This window comes from Scleropages formosus, chromosome 21, assembly GCF_900964775.1.
Source record: "Scleropages formosus chromosome 21, fSclFor1.1, whole genome shotgun sequence".
NCBI lineage: Eukaryota > Metazoa > Chordata > Actinopteri > Osteoglossiformes > Osteoglossidae > Scleropages > Scleropages formosus.
The window spans coordinates 25,156,525-25,176,185 of record NC_041826.1 but is presented as its reverse complement, the minus strand read 5'-3'; the positions used below and the strand labels follow the sequence as shown (position 1 = coordinate 25,176,185).

General features: G+C 44.2%; 2 protein-coding genes across 4 annotated transcripts in view; both read right to left on the bottom strand.

Annotated features, from left to right (window-relative positions):
- The window catches only part of ddr2l (discoidin domain receptor family, member 2, like), a 28,765-nt gene extending 24,728 nt beyond the window's left edge, over positions 1 to 4,037 (bottom strand). The window contains exon 1 of one of the 3 annotated variants that reach the window (XM_018728740.1): positions 3,759 to 4,037. The gene's annotated coding sequence lies outside the window, so the exon portion shown is untranslated. The remainder of the gene's footprint in view (positions 1 to 3,758) is intronic. The other 2 variants (XM_018728741.1, XM_018728738.1) reach the window with 2 other exon arrangements.
- Positions 4,038 to 17,784: 13,747 nt separating this feature from the next.
- Positions 17,785 to 19,082, bottom strand: ier3 (immediate early response 3). Its single transcript, XM_029247413.1, has one exon. The coding sequence runs from the start codon at positions 19,001 to 19,003 to the stop codon at positions 18,347 to 18,349; it is 657 nt and encodes a 218-aa protein (XP_029103246.1). The 5' UTR covers positions 19,004 to 19,082; the 3' UTR covers positions 17,785 to 18,346.
- Positions 19,083 to 19,661: the final 579 nt, after the last annotated feature.

Genomic DNA, 19,661 nt, shown 5'->3' with positions numbered 1-19,661 from the left:
TGTGTCCTCTCCCCCTCTGGCCTTACGCCCTGTGTTACCGGGTAGGCTCTGGTTCCCTGCGACCCCGTATGGGACAAGCGGGGGTGTGTGTGTGTGTGTTTAACATTTGAAAAAACCTATATGCAGCTACTTGTGTAATGTATACTGGTTTATGCTGTGGTATGTGACAAACTGACTGTACTCAAAAATGATGTCTCTCCAGCCAAATCTCTCCTTGTGTTGGTGTACTGCAATTTCTGTTTTCTTCTCAAAGATGTACGATGCTTTGAAAAAAAGCATTTGCTAAATGAATAAATGCAAAAGCAAATGTACATTCATGTAGAGAAATTTAACTTTGCTAGGCATAAAGCAACCATGTTCGACAGGACATTCCCACACAGCAGGTAAAGGTGGTGCCTCACAGCTCCTGAGCTGTTTGTGGGCATGGGTTCCAATCCAGATCAGGGTGCACAGAGGCTGGATGGTTCTCCCTGTGTTTGTACCCTGCACGGAAGTAGGCAACGGAAAACCGCCCTGGGTTTCTACCTTGTCCAGAAAATGAGGTCAGTGGTCACCAAGTCAGGATTGACTGGCTGGCAATTCCACCGCATCCACCTTGTTCAAAGGTACTACAGCGGGAGGTGGGATTTAAATCCTGAGCCTTTAAGTCCTTAGAGAAATACAGCTGTAAACTTTAACTCAGTTATTCAAAATACTGTGTTCGTTCTGTGAGCAACGAAGGAGTCAAGATGTGTATGCCGTGCTACACAAAAACACTGACTCATGATGTAAGACTGGGCATGGGACGGTTTGTAAAGCAGTTGCTCTCTAACAGGGGACACGCTCTCTGGTCTCATTCTCAGGTTTACATGCCCTCCTACTGAAGGGAAGACTTAAATAAACAGTGATGTTCCTTCTCCATTTCTGCTGCTCTGGTTATACGTGCCAAAGCCATATAAACAGCTTTAATATCATGAATACCCTTACACAAGCATAAACAGAGCCTTAATCTTGCAGTCAAATAAAGATCATCTAGTCAGAAATTTGTTAGTAACACTACCCAGCACACTAACAGCATAGTGCTCACATGCTTTGTACAGGTGTGTAGGGGAACTTCATTTCTTTATATCACAAGTCATATTAAAAAAATAGCTCTGTCCAGTGTACTGTGTATAGCCTCTAGACCACTGAGTCTGCAAAACGCAAAAATTGATACTGAGTGAATAAATGAAAGTATAACATTAAAAGACAAGCTAAAAATACTACTTATTACATATGTAATAATAATATAAAACATGTTAGTGCTGTTTTTTCCATTCATAAAAATACCTTTTTATCAGTTTTAGGTGAGACATTTTCCAACCAGGAACCAACTATTTCAACCCCATAAGACATAATGCTAATTAGATCCCTTCACAACAAGAATTTGTATAACAGAGTGAGGTGATTTAATTAAATGAGTTAACTGCTAAGTAATAAATGACTGAATAATGTCATACATGCTACATCACAGCTCTGAAAACGTTCTATCCACTACATTACATTCTGCTCAGTATTTTTTTCATCACAATAAATTCCATTCCAAGAGCCTAACGAAAATTAGGGCAGCATTGGGGCACAGCAAGTACCGCTGCTATCTCACAGCGCCTGGATGGTGCGAAAGAACGTGGGTTCGATTCCCACTCAGCCTGTGTGGAGTTTGCATATTCGCCCCATGTCTGCATGGGTTTGCTCCGGTTTCCTCCTACAGTCCAAAGATGCTGTTTGGGCTCCCCCATACTGTGAGAATGACTGAGAGACAGAGGGTTTGTTCCACTGATGTACGGATGAATGACCCATTGTAAGTAGTGCCTCTTGCAGTGTAAGTCACTGCAGTGAATAAGGTGTGTGGGTTAGTAACACTACATACAGTTCATTGGAAGTCGCTTTGGAGAAGTGTCTGCTAAGTAAGTGTAATCATATATATCAATTTTTTCCACAGATATGTATTTTTTGACAAAGGACAATACTTATGTATAATGTCAATGTTAACAAAATTCTGTTAACACTGCATACACATCAGAAACTGTAATATACCTAATGCTAACAATTATTGACCAGCATAGATTTTTTGCAACTTGATAAGTAAAAGCTACATTATCATATTATGCATTCTTCACCCACTTAATTCACATAAAAACTCAGTGTGTTAAAATTATGCCCTTTTCATTCTGAGTGTAGTGGTTAAAGCTATTATTGCCTTTACACCCAAAAGTTCCAGGTTCAAGTTTCATCTCCAACTGTAGTAGTACCTTTGAGCAAGGTACTTGCCCTGAAATGCCCCAGTTAAATTACCCAGCTGTAAAAATAGGTAAATAATTAAGTCACTTTGGAGAAAGGCACCAGCCTAATGAGTAACTGTATCTTCCTTCTTTATGCCTCCTCAGGTCCAGGTATGGTCGAATCACTCATTGTTGCCTCTAGCTTCAAAGATGTGGAATGAGGTTCCTCTCAACATCAGGTCTACTCTCAGACTTACAGCTTTTCACTGCTTTCTGAAGACCCATCTCTTTAGTTACTATCTTGAAACTGTCTAAACATTTCTTGTCTCAATAATCATGCTCTTGAGCCTTGGTTCTTTCTAATAGCCTGAGTTAAACTACAAGCCTTTTCTTGTGTCTTGGATTTTCTTTTGTGAAATGATTAAGTCTAGTCCAGTTCTATGCCCTGAAGTGCAACATATCCTTTCATGTTATCGTAATGTGGTTGTCATCTGATTACAAATGAAATTGTAAACTCCTGTATACTACGAACACCTAACACAGTAAAATTCCTTACACAAAGGAATCAGTTAAATAAAGAATAACATTAGGAAGTAGGGAAAGCAACCTTATTTCACAGTTTTAATGAAATAGTTTTGTCACTCCAGTTACGAGCAATTTTTAGTTATAATAGCATTTACAGCTCAAATAAAGTTAACAGTCCTAAGCTGTGAAAAACCTTTGCAATTGTACAATTGCAGGGACATCGAATATAGTAAAGGGACCATGTGTCAGTGCATCAGTAACTTATGGAATAAGAAAGTACAGGAAGCTCCCATGATGAAGCTACAGTGCAAGAAGCTACTGGAAGAATTTAAACATGCTTCAATTCCGTCTGAAGGAGAACACTGATCGTGTCACCAGCTAATTTGGAAATTAGCTGTGAATCGTGCATGAGAAAGTTACTGAAGGCCGCGTGAGTGTTGGAGGACACTGCTCGTGCGGGAGCGCGCACTCCTCCGCTGCGCGCACCCGACAGACCGGAGCCCGGGGGGGGGCGCGCTGGGCCGCTACCACCAACACACTGACAGTGTGCAGTGAGTGTTTCGTGGAAAATTAAGAGAAAAGTTATGGATTGGCAGGAAAACGCGAAGAAACGCCGCTGTCGAACACACCGTTCTTAGGACTCTATTCTATTTCTTTACAGGCAGTCGCGGCGAGTCGTGCGAGTTACAAGGCGGCGGTGGCGGCGGCGGCCTGACTTCTCCACCGCGAGCAACAAAAGATGCCCCCCTCCCCCTCCCCCTCCCCCTCCCCCTCCCCCGGCCACTGCACTATACAGAACACAAACACTGCGGTCCGACTTATTAAACGTTTTTTTCGGAATCAGAGACGAAACGATCCACGCGAGACCGCTTCATTCACTCACGTGCAGCAACAACTTTCTCTAAAAATGCATTTACTTAACGTTTTGTCCGTTTCGGGACACTTTGTAAAACTTTGTTTTGTGTGCCAGTCGAGTCGAACAGTTACAATTACCTGGCTGTTTTAGAGATCGCGCTGCACCTCCGACAGTTCCCTAACTCTCCGTCGTGGCCTCAAAATAGACGCGCCCACACAGGCTTTAGTTTAAAAGAGTCCGATAGTTGGGGAAAAGTCCTTCGCGGTCTCTCTTACAACAATGCATCGGAAAATCTGGAGGAAGAACAAAAAGGAGAAGAAGAAGAAGAAGAAAAAGAAGAAAAGGCGTTTCAACGTGATCTTTACATCACATCCCGCTTCCGGCCCGCGCGCCGAGTCTGTGGCGCCTAAGTCTGGAGAAGCTGCCGCGTGAGACGAACGGGCGCGAGCTCGAGTCCCGCCAGATTGGTGTTCGCGCGTTTCTCTGTAAAAATGTTTTTTGAGAATTGAAGGACAGAGAAAGGGTGTGAAAAAAACAGTAAAACCAACTTTTAAAAATCATATCCTGTGGAAATTGTCCTATAAATTGTTGATGCAGTCAGTGCAGCGTATTTACGCTGTACGTACTGCACGGATTTTGTGCCGATTTACAGTTTAACAATAATTTAAAAATTTTTACAGTTGTATACAATACATCATTAAATGTTTTTCCTTTTCGTTCCAAAGACGTCTGATTAGTGAAGCGGCCCAGGTAGAGCTAATCCCGCTCTATTTAAATTTTATTTTTCTCAATGGTGAAGGAAGGCGACAGACCGAAGAACAGGTTCCGTCTGCGTAGAGGAGTGAAAACTAAAATTATTGTAATAAAACGACACAGTTGACAGTACAGTCAATTGGTCATACTGCTGTAACCGAGCGTTCTTGTCGGGTTCGCCCAGACCATTAGGGCTCCAGAAAATAACAAACGCTGCCCATCCGTCCGGGTTGGTTTCCAACACCTTCGAAATCTTTATTGGATGCCACACGTGTATAACTTACAAGAAGACTTGCTGATGCACTCCAGTGTGCATGTACAGAGTCCAGCCTATAGCAAAGCCCGAGGGGAGAAAAGACTCATCATACACACATATGCACCACTAGTGAACAGTCTCCTAGTGTCACCACATCCAAAATTAAATGTTTTACACTACGATATTCACTTGATTCATAAAACATCTTATTAATGTAAAAGTCGAATAAAGCAATATTGGCTTAAAATTATTTCCACATGTGGTGTTATTATTCTGTGGTTTCGGGTTTCAGGATAAAATACTTTCAAGTTACTCATAATATGGATAAAATATGGATGTAAAGACGGCAACTGAGTATTTTCAGGCTTAATAACATGAAAGTGACTTGATGTATCTTTTGACCTCAAAGTTTTATACTGTGTTCAAAATGTATTTTAATTGCAGTTGAAATTTAAATTGTACTGTACTAGAGTTAGGGGGGCATGGTGGCGCAGTGGGTTGGACCGGGTCCTGCTCTCCAGTGGGTCTGGGGTTCGAGTCCCGCTTGGGGTGCCTTGCGATGGACTGGCGTCCCGTCCTGGGTGTGTCCCCTCCCCCTCCGGCCTTACGTCCTGTGTTGCCGGGTTGGCTCCGGTTCCCCGTGACCCCGTATGGGACATGCGGTTCAGAAAATGTGTGTGTGTGTGTGTGTGTGTGTGTGTGTGTGTGTGTGTACTAGAGTTGTAAAGGGCAATGAGGTAAGTGGTGTCTGTAGGGTGTGAAACAGGAATACACAGACAACAATAATAAGCTAATATTTATTATAGCTAATAAACAACTATATATAATAAGCTAATGGAGCTGTCTGACACAACAAAGCCAATTTACTGTTAATTGCTACTGTCCCACCAACATGAAATAATAGACCACACTATTACATTTATTCACTTAGCAGACACTTTTGTCCAAAGCAACTTACAATGGATACTATGTAGTGTTACTAGCCCACACACCTTATTCACCAGGGTGACAACACTGCTAGATACACTACTTACAAGGGGTTACTCATCCACGCATCAGTGAAGCACACTCTCTCCGTCACTCACACACTATGGGTGAACAGCATGTGTTTGGACTGTGGGAGGAAACCAGAGCACCTGGAGGACCCATGCAGACACAGGGAAAACATGCAAACTCCACACAGACTGAGCAGGGATCAAACCCACATCCTCTCACACCACCCAGGCACTGTGAGACAGCAGCACTACTTGCTGTGCCACCATGCCACGCTGTCCATGCTGTCACACTTTCAAAACAAATTTCAGTGATGCCAGGGAATATTTGATTTTTTTGCCCTCTCCTGCTGCTGCTCTTCCTTAGAATGTGCTACTTTTTTCTAGTGCCAAGCAGGAAAGAGGCATCTAGAGGACTTAGATATACATTGGATGTCAGTTTCCTTTCATATCCCGCAAATGTCCATATTATGGTTGATGGAATGCTTTTGCTGAAATGTATGTCGCTTTGGAGGAAAGTGTCTGCTAAATGAATAAATGTAAGTGTAAATGGAATAAGTGCATCAGTCTCAACATGATTTAGACTTGTAGCAAAAGTCTAATGTGCAAATCCAGTTAAAATGGATTGCTGATAGTTGAAATATCCGCTTTGCAGAAAAAAATGCCTTTTATTCAAATATATGCAACGGACTAACATAAATATAAATTGTAATACCATGGAATATTTTTCAGTGCTTCTCCTGGAAAATCAGGTTATACTGTATAATGTCTAAACATACAAAAAAGAGTTTGCTGCAGTTCTAAATGCTATCACCAGATGGAAGCACATATTCATTATAAGACTGAAAACTGCTTGCCTCCACTGTAGACTTGATACAGTATCTCACAATCACGGTACAGTACTTTTCCACTGCCCTTCTGGAATCCTTCACTGTGCCTGTCCCCTTTCTGCCGCCCATTCTCTCCTAAAGGTTTTTCCGGACAGTTCTTTGCATAACTACAAAATGGCATCCTGTTACTGCCTTTTGTGTGCTTCTAATTTATAAAAACCGAATGACAAAGGCAAAATACACAGTAGTGGACCAACACTGAGCAGTTAAACTTTGAGTATGTGTTCGCAAGTGACAATACATGAATAGGCCTCGGCTGTCAACCTAACAGTGCACACACACACACACACGCGCACGCGCGCTTTTGAAACCGCTTGTCCCATACGGGGTCACAGGGAACCGGAGCCTACCCGGTAACACAGGGCGCAAGGCCGGAGGGGGAGGGTATACACCCAGGACGGGACGCCAGTCTGCCACAAGGCACCCCATGGGGGACTCGAACCCCAGACCCACTGGAAAGCAGGACCCGGTCCAACCCAATGCGCCACCGCGCCACCGCGCCACCGCGCCCCCCCGCCCCCGAACAGTGCATTTGGTGCCAAATCTTTTGTAAATTTTGTAAATAAACCCTCACAGTACAACTACAGCAGTGAATTTCAGATGAGGTCATGTTGCATATAGCATAGCAAATTTCTGATAAGCTCCACTGTAAGGACTATCCATAATATAGACATTTAGCAATGACAATGAGAGAGCAAATTAAGTAGCCCTGTAATTTAGCTGTATGACAGACTTGCATGACCTTAAATTTTGTTTTTAGTGAAATCAATTTATACTCCACTTGCCAGACACAAACTAATATAATTTCATTAATATAATTTAACACAATTTCATCATAATAATAAGTTGCTAATTTCCTTCACTTTAAACACACACACATTTTCTGAACCGCTAGTCCCCAACAGGGTCGTGGGGAACCAGAGCCTACCCGGCAACACAGGGCGTAAGACCGGAGGGGGAGGGGACACACCCAGGACGGGACACCAGTCCATCACAGGCACCCCAAGCGGGACTTGAACCCCAGACCCACTGGAGAGCAGGACCCGGTCCAACCCACTGCACCACCACACCCCCTACACTTTAAACATTTTTCACAAAATCCAAATATAGCTCAGAGACGAAGCCTGAGTTGAAATGATGTTTCTTTTAACTTCTTCAAATAAAAGCCAAGGCATCACTTAAACAGGATATCCCTTCACAAAGTCCCGTTTTGACAGTCTGGTTTCATAGCATTTTTTTCTGTGAACAGTTCTTATTAAGAACTTTAACCTAGATGAAAATCTTTCAATTTACATCACCAATGACTAAATGCTCAGATGAAAATCTCTGCCAAAAGGAAGCTAAGATCAAAGAATTTGTGGTAACCATTCATCATGTGCTCATTCATTTCTAATGTACTTCAATATGCTTAATGGGAATGCAGGGGAGTTTCTGCAATTTCATTCACCTTCAGATGTATTGACTCACAACACTGAGGCATTCCGATGATGCCATTTTACATTCTTCTCTGGAAAGTTTGATTATACTTGTATTGGATGTTTCTGTATGTCTTACAAATAAAGGCCGACACCATTTGTTTTATCCCATGTACTGTATATTGTTGATCCAAGTCTATGTCGCAGAGCTCTGTGTCACAAAGCTCTCTTACAAATTTTAAAATGTGTTCAGGATGTGCGCAAATTTTTGAGTGGAACGAGAATCCATACACTGCTCAAAGTAAAATCCGCACATGGTCATCAGTGTATGTATGAACAATCCAAAATTAAATAATTTTCCCTTATTCTTTCCCTTTCTCATGGCAGGTTCAGGTGTGTCCCCTCCCTCTTTGGCCATGTGCCCTGTGTTGCCGGGTAAGGCTCTGGCTCGCCGCGACCCCGCTTGGGACTAGCGGTTGTTGATGATGGATGGATGGATGGATGGATGGATGGATGGATGGATGGACATTATCAGCCAGGCCATAAGCAATACAGATACTAAAGGATACTACCACCACCAAAATAAGATAGCAAAGTCTCAAAAAGATCAAGCAAAAAAAAAACAAGCTGAGAATGAGGAAGCCACCATGAAATATCAGGTGCTGGACTGCAGAGTAAAAAGCGGATGTTATGCAGACAAAAGAGAACGGCTGAAAACAGAAGAGAGTTGCCTGCCAAAATGGTCAAAATCCCTGTACTGGCTGAACTGAAATCAAGGCACTCACCAGCACAAGATGCAGCTCTGGAGTACCTATCAGACACAAGGAGAGAAAAACCAGCTGTGGGTAGGTTTTCTATTCAGATCCTACTCCTGCCACTCCTTGTATTGCTTTTGAAAATGGCATTTAGCTTGAATTACTCTAGTGTAAATATACACACACACACACACACACTCACTGTCTGAAACCACTTGCCCCCAAACGGAGTCCTGGTGAACCAGAGCCTAACCCGGCAACACAGGGTGCAAGGCTGGAGGGGGAGGGGACACACCCCAGACGGGATGCCAGTCCGTCGCAAGGCACCCTAAGCAGGACTCAAACCCCACACCCGCCAGAGCGCGGGACCTGGCCAGACCTGCTGTGCCACCGCACCCCCTTAGTGTAAATACCCTCTGATTTAAATTGGTAAAGAATTTGAAATCTCTTTGAATAAAAGCATCAACTAAATGAAAAACTAAACGAAAAATGATCATTTGTGGCAGCGGGTGACAGTGGTTAGAGGTGCCACCCTGCATTCAAAAGACACGAATTTGAGTGCAGTATCTTTAATCAGGGCAACTACTGTTTTTCTACCTATACTCAGCTAATTATTCTAACAGTACATTTATATCATGCTCCCTGGAGTACTGTAAATTCTCAAAGCTTGAAGTTTATAGATTAAACTGGAATCAATATTTTTTAAGTATAAACTTAAGGCTGGGCATGTCTCCTATGGGTGCATTATCTGCCCCACCTAGGTGTGCTTTCAGTAAGCCTGACATTAGTGGGTGATTTGTCATGTCATGTCATTGTGGCACTGCTGCTGCTGGAATACTCTGAGACAGATGCCTTTCAGATTTCACATTTCACACCTTTGTTTAGCAGATGCCTTTCAGATTTCACATTTCACGCCCTTGCATGAACCTAAAAATAGTGGTGAGGGCACCCTTTTCTTCGTCAATATGCCAAAAGAGAGTCTGTGCGAGTATGTACATATAAATGCAGGTGATGCAAGAGTTAGATATGTTTACCTGGGAAGAAAACTGAAATGATACTACCCTCAATGTATGGTACAGTTTCAGACGATGTGTGTGTGTGTGTGTGTGTGTGTGTGTGTGTGTGTGTGTAGTATAAGAAGTATTGGTGGGTAACTGTACTAGAATGGCAAGCCCATTTGCTCATTGTGGCTGCAGAACAAAAAGTGACTTAGGGAGCATAAAGATATATAGTATAAACAGTGTTCATGAATGTTATATTATGCCATGATGTGCTCAATTCTAGTGACGATATTAAAGATTGGGTTTTGGCACTGTAATCAACAAAAGCAATTGCTGAAGAAAATAAAGGGCAATTCTAGCAAACACATTAAAAGAAATGGATTCCAATATTACCTAGCTAGACACGGATAAATGTTAAGTAATTTATACGAACTTCACAATATCAGTTGCCTTTGACATCAGTTTCAGTTGAATAAGTAAAAGGTAAGCGGAGTTAAGATGTATTAAATGCCATTAATGAAATATCTGGGGCAACTGCTGAGGCAGGAAAAATGTAATTTCAAGAACTGTTGGGGTAAATTTGCAGTGGATTGGCATCCTGCCCAGAGTGTACTCGTGTACTCCCCCCTCCCCCTCAGCCTCCCACCACCTTGCTCAGGACAAGCGGTTAGGTAAGTTTAATTTTAAAACATGTTTAAGATGTTTTATTTCACAGGTGTTTATCAAATAAAGCAGAAGTTACAAGATAAAGGGATAGATGTGAGTTTTTTACCCTTGATATTAAAATATCTACTTTTGAATGTTATCTTAAACAGAATTCCCTTCATTAAAAAAATCAATTTTAACATTTGTATTCACAGCTTTTAAACACAAAGCAAAAGCCAACACTGATAAAAACATTATGTTCATTCACTCTTCATTCAGTGTTCATATCTTGTTTAATTTTATATTCAGTTTCTCCATGGTAACACTATGAAAGGGAATTTATATCTTACAGCAAATAGCAAAAAACTGGATTTTCACACAAAGTTCAATGCGATGTTAGATTCAGTACATGGTAAATCTCAAGCTAAGATAAGTTGGAGTGACTGTTGCTCTTTTGCACAACTCATGTTCCAAGTCTCAACAAGCCCATAGTTTCTACCAGATCTGTGAGTTGATCTTTAGGTTTTCACTTTGTGTTTCTTCTTAGAATAGGCAGTGTATGGCCTTAACCCTCCTCCTCTTTCCTGTTCTGTGATGTCATTAGTTCATTCTCTAGTTGAGTCTTGAAAGAATCTAGTGCAAACCGGCAGGCTGAGTCAGCGCACTGGAATGCAATGGGAAAGGGGGGAGGTGGAAAGAGACAGGAGGCAGGGCCACGGGGTAGCGCATGACTGCTCTTATATGTTGAAGTATCTCCCCCTTGCCCTGTGCAAGGGGATTTGGTAAAAACCCAGCCTTCTGCCCTTCTCACACTCATGACACAAAGTTACACAAGGTGTTTCCGTTTCCTGCTGACGCTGCAGAGAAAAACCACAACTTCAGATGGGGCAGTTGATTTCTGAATGTTGCATCAGAGAGCACTGGGACAGGCGCTGTTTGTCATTGAGCAATTCACGAGTTACGGCTGAGGAGACCTTACAGAGAAGCATATCCTGTGAAAAACATGTATGAGCGATAGTTTCTTTTTGTATCTGTGTTTTACACATGTAGGTAGAGATGTTTATATATACATAAATCAAGTGTAGAATATTACATGAATGTGTATTTCAGTTTCTCTGTCTTAATCTGTGTTCATATTTTTCATCTCCCCTTCGTTCATCATAGCGAAGGACTAGCAAGGTTATTGTTAAATATTGTGACAAATCTACACGTAATATCCTTAGCACCCCAATATGTAGTAGGGTTGGGTCATGACTATCAGTCACTGAGAGTGTTGCTTACCTTTCATGGTGATTGTATGGGCGTGAGCTCAAGAAAAAAACTATTGTTTGCAGAGTTTGCTATGTAATTATTCATACTTCATGTGTAACTTCATTGGTGCTTAGTAATGGGAGTAAGGTGTGTGCTCCTCTTGCTGAATGTAAGTATGAACAAAGGTTCTCAGACCTCACATGGTCATCCTTGTACTAATAATTGCATAGTACTTGTGTTGAATGATTCTCTTGTTATACTCTGTCCATCTCAGTACCATATTCAATGTAATTAGTTACTGGCACTGAAGGCATCCAGGAAACTTAAACATTTAGATTTTGACAATATCAGTTGTGGAATCTGCAGAATATTGAAATGGATATGCTTGTTAGCAAAAACCTTAAAAGCATAAATGTAAAGTATATCTGGAAGGAAAGTGCAACCGTGACATCACTGGTGTTTCTGACATACAACCCCAATTCCAAAAAAAGTTGAAACAATATGAAGAATGCTAGTAAAAACAAAAAGGAGTGATTTATAAATTTACTTTGACTTGCATTCAAACAAAAACAGTATAAAGACAAGGTATTTCATGTTTTACCTAATCAGCTGCATTCTTTTTTGAAGATATACAATTATTCTGAAATTGATATTTGGAACATGTTCCGAATAAAGTTGGGACAGGGGTAGTTTAGGACCAAACAATGTGACAAGTTGAAATAACAAGGTGATGTGAAACAGATGACATCAAAGAGGTGAGGCAATCCTGTTACAGTACACAAGAAGCCTCCATAAAGGCCTTAGTTCTTGGATGGGTCGAGGCTCACCAATCTGCCAACAGATGCATCAGTAAATAATCAAGCACTTTGAGAACAACATTCCCCAAAGTCAAATTGGTAGGATTTTGAGCGTTTCACCCTCCACGGTGCACAGTATAACAAAAAAATTCAAGGAATCTGGTCAAATCTCGCCGGGGGGGGGGGCAGTGGCGCAGGGGTTCGAGTTCCACTTGGGGTGTCTTGCGACAGACTTGTGTCCTGTTCTGGGTGTGTCCCCTTCTCCTCCAGCCTTATGCCCTGTGTTGACAGGTTAGGCTCTGGCTCCCCGCAACCCTGAATGGGACAAGCAGTTCAGAAAATGTGTGTGTGTGGGGTCAAATCTCTGTGTGCAAAGGATAAGGCTGAAAGCCACTTCTGAATGCATGTGATCACCGATCCCTCAAATGTCACTGTCTTAAAAATAATCATATGTCTATAATGGATATCATGACATGGGCCTGGGAATACTTTTGTAAACCCTTGTCAGTCAACACCATTTGCCACTGTATCTCCTCAATGGTTATCAGTCTGGTTTCAAAGTTGGTCACTCCACTGAGACTGCCCTTCTGGTGGTATCTGATGCTCTCTGAGCTGCCTCCCTCTCCTCGGTCCTCATACTCCTCGATCTGTCTGCAGCGTTTGACACGGTCAATCACCGAATTCTACTCTCCTCTCTTAACCAGCTTGGGATCAAAGGTGCAGCACTAAGATAGTTTGAGTCCTACCTCTCTGACAGATCCTATCAAGTGGTCTGGCGGAGCTCTCGTTCTTCTCCTCTGCCTCTCTCATCTGGTGTTCCGCAGGGCTCAGTATTGGGTCCTCTTCTTTTCTCAATCTACACCTCCTCCTTCAGTCCGGTCATAGCCCCCCATGGATTCAGATACCACTGCTATGCTGATGATACCCAGCTCTTCCTTTCCTTTCCACCTGGTGCGTCAGACATCTCCGCACGCATTGCTGCCTGCCTGTCGGACATCTCTTCATGGATGTATGATCACCACCGTCAACTCAACCTCTCCAAAACAGAGATTCTTTTCCTCCCAGCTGGCCTGTCCTCCTGTCATAACCTGTCAATCAAACTGGACAACTCACTCATTTCGCCTAGCTCCTTCGCTAAGAGTCTGGGAGTAATGATTGACGCAAGTCTGTCATTCTCTCAACATATCGAAGCCACAACCCGGTCCTGCAGATACATCCTGCATAATATTCGTAGGATCCGTCCCCACCTCACTACTGACTCAGCCCAGCTACTTGTCCAGGCCATGGTGACTTCCTGTCTGGACAACTGCAGCTCTCTCCTGTGTGGCCTTCCTGATACTGCCACCAAACCTCTGCAGTTTCTACAGAATGCTGCTGCACAAGTTGTGTTTGATTTGCCATAGTGTTCCCATGTATCTCCTCGACTCATTTCTCTGCACTGGCTTCCTATAGCTGCCAGAATCAAATTCAAAACCCTAGTTACTGTGTGCAAATGCATCAATAGAACAGCTCCCAGCTATTTACAAGACTTAATTAACCGCTACACCCCAGCCCAGCCCCTTCACTCATCTAGTTCTGCTCTCTTGGTGGTCCCGAGCACAAAAGGTGTCTCGTTAGCTATGTCTCCTTCTCTTAATGTAATGCATAAATTGTACTTTTGCTGAGATGTACGTCACTTTGGACAAAAGCGTCTGCTAAATGAATAAATTTAAATGTAATAAATGTAATCTGTGAGGGCACCATTAATGCAGAAAGATATATCATGTACAAATACTACAGTAACGTGGTTTATCCTTGTCTATCAAGCCCTCCATCCTGTTTCAACCTCTCCATGGGATTCTGGAACTGCCAGTCTGCGGTGAGAAAGGCTGACTTCATCCCACCCTACGCCTCCTGTCTCTCACCTGACCTCCTGGCCTGAACTGAAACTTGAATCAACACAGCCACACCCACAGTCCTCTCCACTAACTACTCTTTCTCCCACACCCTTCGTCCCTCTGGAAGAGGTGGAGGCACAGGCCTGCTCATCTCTCCCAGGCAGGAATATTCTGTTCTCCCTCTCCACCTGCATGATCTGTCCTCGTTTGAATGGCATGTTGTCTTCATCACTGCCCCAATCCCTGTTGTTCTGGTTGTTCTTTATCGCCCTCCTGGCCACTTCCTGTATGACCTCAACATCTTGTTGAACTCTCCATTGAGTGTCCTGGGTGATTTCAACCTGCATGTCGAGGGCATTCACGCAAGTGGCCTTCTGTTGCTCCTGCAGTCCTTTGACCTTTGACCTCTCCCCGCCCTAGTCCCCTGCTACTCACAAAGCTGGCAATCATCTTGACCTTGTCTTTTCCCGTAACTGTGGCTGTCTTGTCTTCTGTTACTCCGCTGAATGTCTCCGATCACTTCTTCATCTCTTTCCAACCCTGCCTCGCCACTAATCCCCCTCCTTCTTCCGCACCCATTGTCACCTTCCACTGTAACCTAAAATCTCTCTTGCCTTTCTGTCTTGCCTCTGCAACATTGTCCACTCTCCCTTCTGCTGCACAATTCTCGGATCTATCACAGACAGCACTAGTAACATTTTCCTCTCTGTCTTATGTTCCTCTCTTGACTCTCTTTGTCCACTGTCTTCCAGACCAGCACACCCTAGTGCCACCCCATGGCTGACTGATACATTACGTACCAACAGGACCAAACTCAGCTGCACAGCGACAATGGCAAAAATCCAAGATTCATATGGACCTGGATATCTACAAAGAACTCTTAGCTACTTTTCACTCTGCTGTCACTTCAGCTAAAACAACCTTCTTCTACAACAAAATACAGTCTGCAACCAAAAAAAACCACAGAGACTGTTCGCCACCTTCTCATCCATACTCTGTCCTCCGCCACATCCTCCTCCATTTTCTCTCACCGCTGATGACTTTGCTTTGTTCTTCAGAGACAAAGTTAATGCAATCATGGACAAGTTCTCGGCATCTGCCTGCCCTGATCATGCTGGACCTCCCTGCAAAGTCATTCTCTCCAAATTCAAGCCCTTGTCAGAAACTGAATTCCCCAACCTCCTGCTGTCACACAGGGCCACCAGCTGCTTGCTCAATCTGATCTCATCAACACACCTACAGACCATCTCCCCGCAACTCTTCACTTTCATCTCTAAAATCATCAACTCCTCTGTCTCCTCTGGCTACTTCCTATCTGCCTTCAAAACTGGTCTCATTTCACCGCTGGTAAAGAAACAGTTTCTGGATCCTGATTCAGTGCAAAACTACAGGCCAATCTCCCTCCTCAGTTTTTGGTCAAACTGTTGAATGGGTGGCCTGTGGTCAACTATCTGAATTCCTCACTCGGAACCATCTCCTTGATGGATATCAGTCTGGATACTCCATGGAGACGGTGCTCTTGGCAGTGTCTGATCCTCTCCAATTGGCTAGAGCAGCCTCCCTCTCCTCCTCGCCCTCTCTCCAGCTTTTGACACTGTCAGCCACCAGATTCTACTCTCCTCTCATGGTCAACTTGGCATTTAAGGAACAGCACTAAAATGGTTTGAGTCCTACCTATCAGACAGATCCTACCAAGTCATCCAGCAGGGTTCTCGTTGTTCTCCTCTGCCTTTCTCAACTGGTGTCCTGCAGAGCTCAATACTGGGCCCTCTACTCTTCTTAATCTACACCTCTTCCCTCGACCCTGTCATTGTCTCCCATGGATTAAACTACCGTTCTTACGCTGATGATACTCGGTTCTTCCTCTCATTTACACCGGGAGCATCAGACATTTCCGCGAGCATTGCTGCCTGCCTGTCGGACATCTCTGTATGGATGTCTGATCACCACTTACAACTCAACCTCTCCGAAACAGAGATCCTTCACCTCTCTTGCTGTTGTGAAGTCTCTATAAAACTGGATAACTTACTCATTTTGCCTGCCTCCTTGGCTAAGAATCTGGGAGTAATGATTGACTCAAGTCTGTCTTTCTCTCAGCATATCGAAGCCACAACCCGGACCTGAAGATACATCCTACATAACAGCCGCAGGATCCGTCCTTACCTCCCAACTGACTCTGCCTAACTACTAGTCCAGGCCATGGTGACATCCCATCTGGATACTGCAACTCTCTCCTGTCTGGCCTTCTAACTACTGCCATGAAACCTCTACAGCCTACAGAGAACACTGCTGCCCGAGTTGCGTTTGACTTGCCAAAGCATTTCCATGTATTTCCCCTCCTCGTCTGTCTGTATTGGCTTCCTATAGCTGTCCAAATTCAATTCATGACCTTGGTTATAGCCTGCAAAAGCATCAATGGAAGTGCTCCAAGATATCTACAAGACTTGATCATCCGCTACACCCAAACCAGACTGCTACGCTCCTCCAACTCTGCCTGCTTGGTGGTCCCACGCACAAAAGGTCCAAAAGCATCAAGGTTCTCAGTTATAGTTGTGATGTAATGGAATGACCTCCTCCTCTGGTGCAGAACTGCAGAAACTCTGTCTACATTCAAGAAGGGCCTTAAAACTCACCTCTTCTGGTCTCACTTAACCCTTGATCTAAGTTCATGTAATATGTAAATATTCATGCACTATAACTTTGAGATGATACCTGCTAAACAAGGAATAAACCTTCATGCAGCTATTCCTGTAATGCAATGTAAAAGTTTATACATCAAAAAATATAATTATTAGGAAGGTGATCAGGAATCATCGATATTCAGATAAAGTTTTATGCAGCTACTTGTGTGATATACATTGGTTCATATGGTAAAAAGTAACTGTACTTTAGAATCATGCATTTCCATCAAAGTCTCTTTTTTGGTAATGTAACACACACATTTTCTGAGATGTCACTTTGGAGAAAAGCATCTACACTAAATGGATAAATGGAAAATGTAAACTGAATTCCTCTAATGGTCTTAGCATGAAAGACACACCTCTTGGATTAGTTGATCTACATAGGTTCTTTGCAAATAACACTGAAATTTCCCTGTACTCTCTCAGTAAAAGGTTTCAACATAAATGAAAGGCTCATGATAGTTTTAACTGCTAAATGACAATACTGCAATGCTCATAATTACCAATCTAATTTAATCTTACTGTGCAAAATAGCACAGTTAAAACTTCAAAAGACAAGCAACACTTTTGAGCATTAAAACAGCAGCTAGTAAAGGGTTTTAGTGTATTTGCCTTGTAACTAAGGTTCCAGGTCCAAATCCCTACCCTCATCTTGAGGAAAAACTCAAGTGCTGGAGTAAGAACTCCTTGCCCTTAAAATTGGGCAATTGCCAATAGTGTTAAGTCAGTGGTCTTGTTCAGATCAAGAACGACTATCTTTCCAAGTTGAACAGAAGGACCTGCTTTGCTTACTTTCATATGCTCATTTAGAACTGAATTAGTTTTGCAGGAGACAAAAAAAGCAACAGTATTCATTTGTGGGTTTATTAAGAATTCTAATAAATAAAGCTTACAAAATAAATACAATAAATAAATAAATAAAACAAACAAACAAACAAACAAACAAACACATCTGTACAACAATCGAGCGAAAGAACTCGTACATCATCATGTGCTAGTTGAGGTGGAGTTGCCGAAGTCTCGCGCCCCTCTTCCGCCGCCAACACTGGAATGACGTCAGAGCCGAGTGAGCGCAAGAGTCCGGCGCGCGCGGCACGGTGGGGAATTCCGGCGGGGTGTCTTTTCAGTTCCGTGAAGTAACACTTCGGGTCAGTTAAGGTCACGCTCAAGTTCAAGTTTCCTTCCTTCGTTTAAACAGAGCAGGTCAGTTGTTCAAGTTTCCTCCTCATTCAAGCGCTTCAGGGAGAAACGGGCAGCAGCTTCGAGCGCCACTACACTAGTCCTTTTTTCTGTTTCTTACTGGGGGGGCTTCAGGCCTTTCTTTCTTTCCAGCTACTCACGTCACGCACGACCCCCACCACCCAGCGTTTCGACCATCATGCGGCGTGTCGCTCGCTTCATGCCGCGCTCGTTCACTGCTCGCTGCCGAGCCGGTGGTACACAGGGTACAGGAGCGCCATCACGTAACAGCTCCCGCTGCTCTGCTGCTCGTACACTGCGGCTCCGGCGCCGGGCTCCCCGGAGGAGGTGCCGGGTCCGGGGCACGTCTTGTTGATGACGTTGAGCGGGGGCCGCTCGGCCTTCTGTTCTGCGGACGACTCGCCGGCGTCTTTCATGTGGCGCGCGTGCAGCTCGGCGGACCTGAACGGGAGCACGTGGTACTCGGCGAAGGAGAGCTCCACCTCGCCCGGGGCCGGGCTCGTCGTGTCGGGAGCCGCGCTGTCAGCGGCCGGACTCTCCGTGGTGTAGCCTTCCTCCGCGTAGATCTGCACGCACACCACTAGGCAGAGGATGATGAGCCAGCGCTTCACCGGGCTCTTCTCGGCGGGCGGCAGGTACTTGCGCACCTTGGACGGGTACATGACCCGGGTGATCTTCCTGCGCTGCCGCAGCGACGCGCTCCTGTGCGGCTGCGGAATAGCGGCGGGGCTCTCTTCGAACGTGAAGATCTCGGGCTCTCTGCTGCGGGGCATCTGGCTGAAGGCGAAGTGCTCCGTGTAGAGGCTGCTGCTGGTGCTGCTGCTCGGAATGGAAAGGACCAGGCTGTCGGACCTGGCGAACACGGTCATGTCGGCTCGCGTTACTTTGTGTCGCTTCTGTCCTCCGGCTCAGCTGTACAGCGACGCGTTTCTGTGTGCGCTGCTCTTCCCACATCTCGCTTTATAGCTTTTTCGTCAACGTAGGACACGCCCACTGCGAGTCAGCACCTCCCCCTCCCTCTCACCCGGCCGTGACTCCACTGAATTGCACAAAAAGGAAAAGCACAACAGCAAGAATAGATTTTACATTTACACTCTTCTTGTGTGACTCCAGAGAGAAAAGTCCTGTTTGGGTCGTTAACCCTTGTATGACATCATACTCATCATGCCCGTGAAATAATTTTACATGAGTTATACATGAACAACAGTAATACACACACACACACATTTTCAGAACCGCTTGTCCCATACGGGGTCACGGGGAACCGGAGCCTAACCCGGCAACTCAGGGCGCAAGGCTGGAGGGGGGAGGGGACACACCCAGGACGGGACGCCAGTCCGTCACAAGGCACCCCAAGCGGGACTCGAACCCCAGACCCACCGGAGAGCAGGACTGCGGTCCAACCCACTGCGCCACCGCACCCCCCCAACAACAGTAATATTTGAACACAAATGTGTAAATGAAAATTAGTAACAATAAAACAAACAAAAACTAGAGTTCCTTTCAAGGGTCAGCAATTTGTTTTAC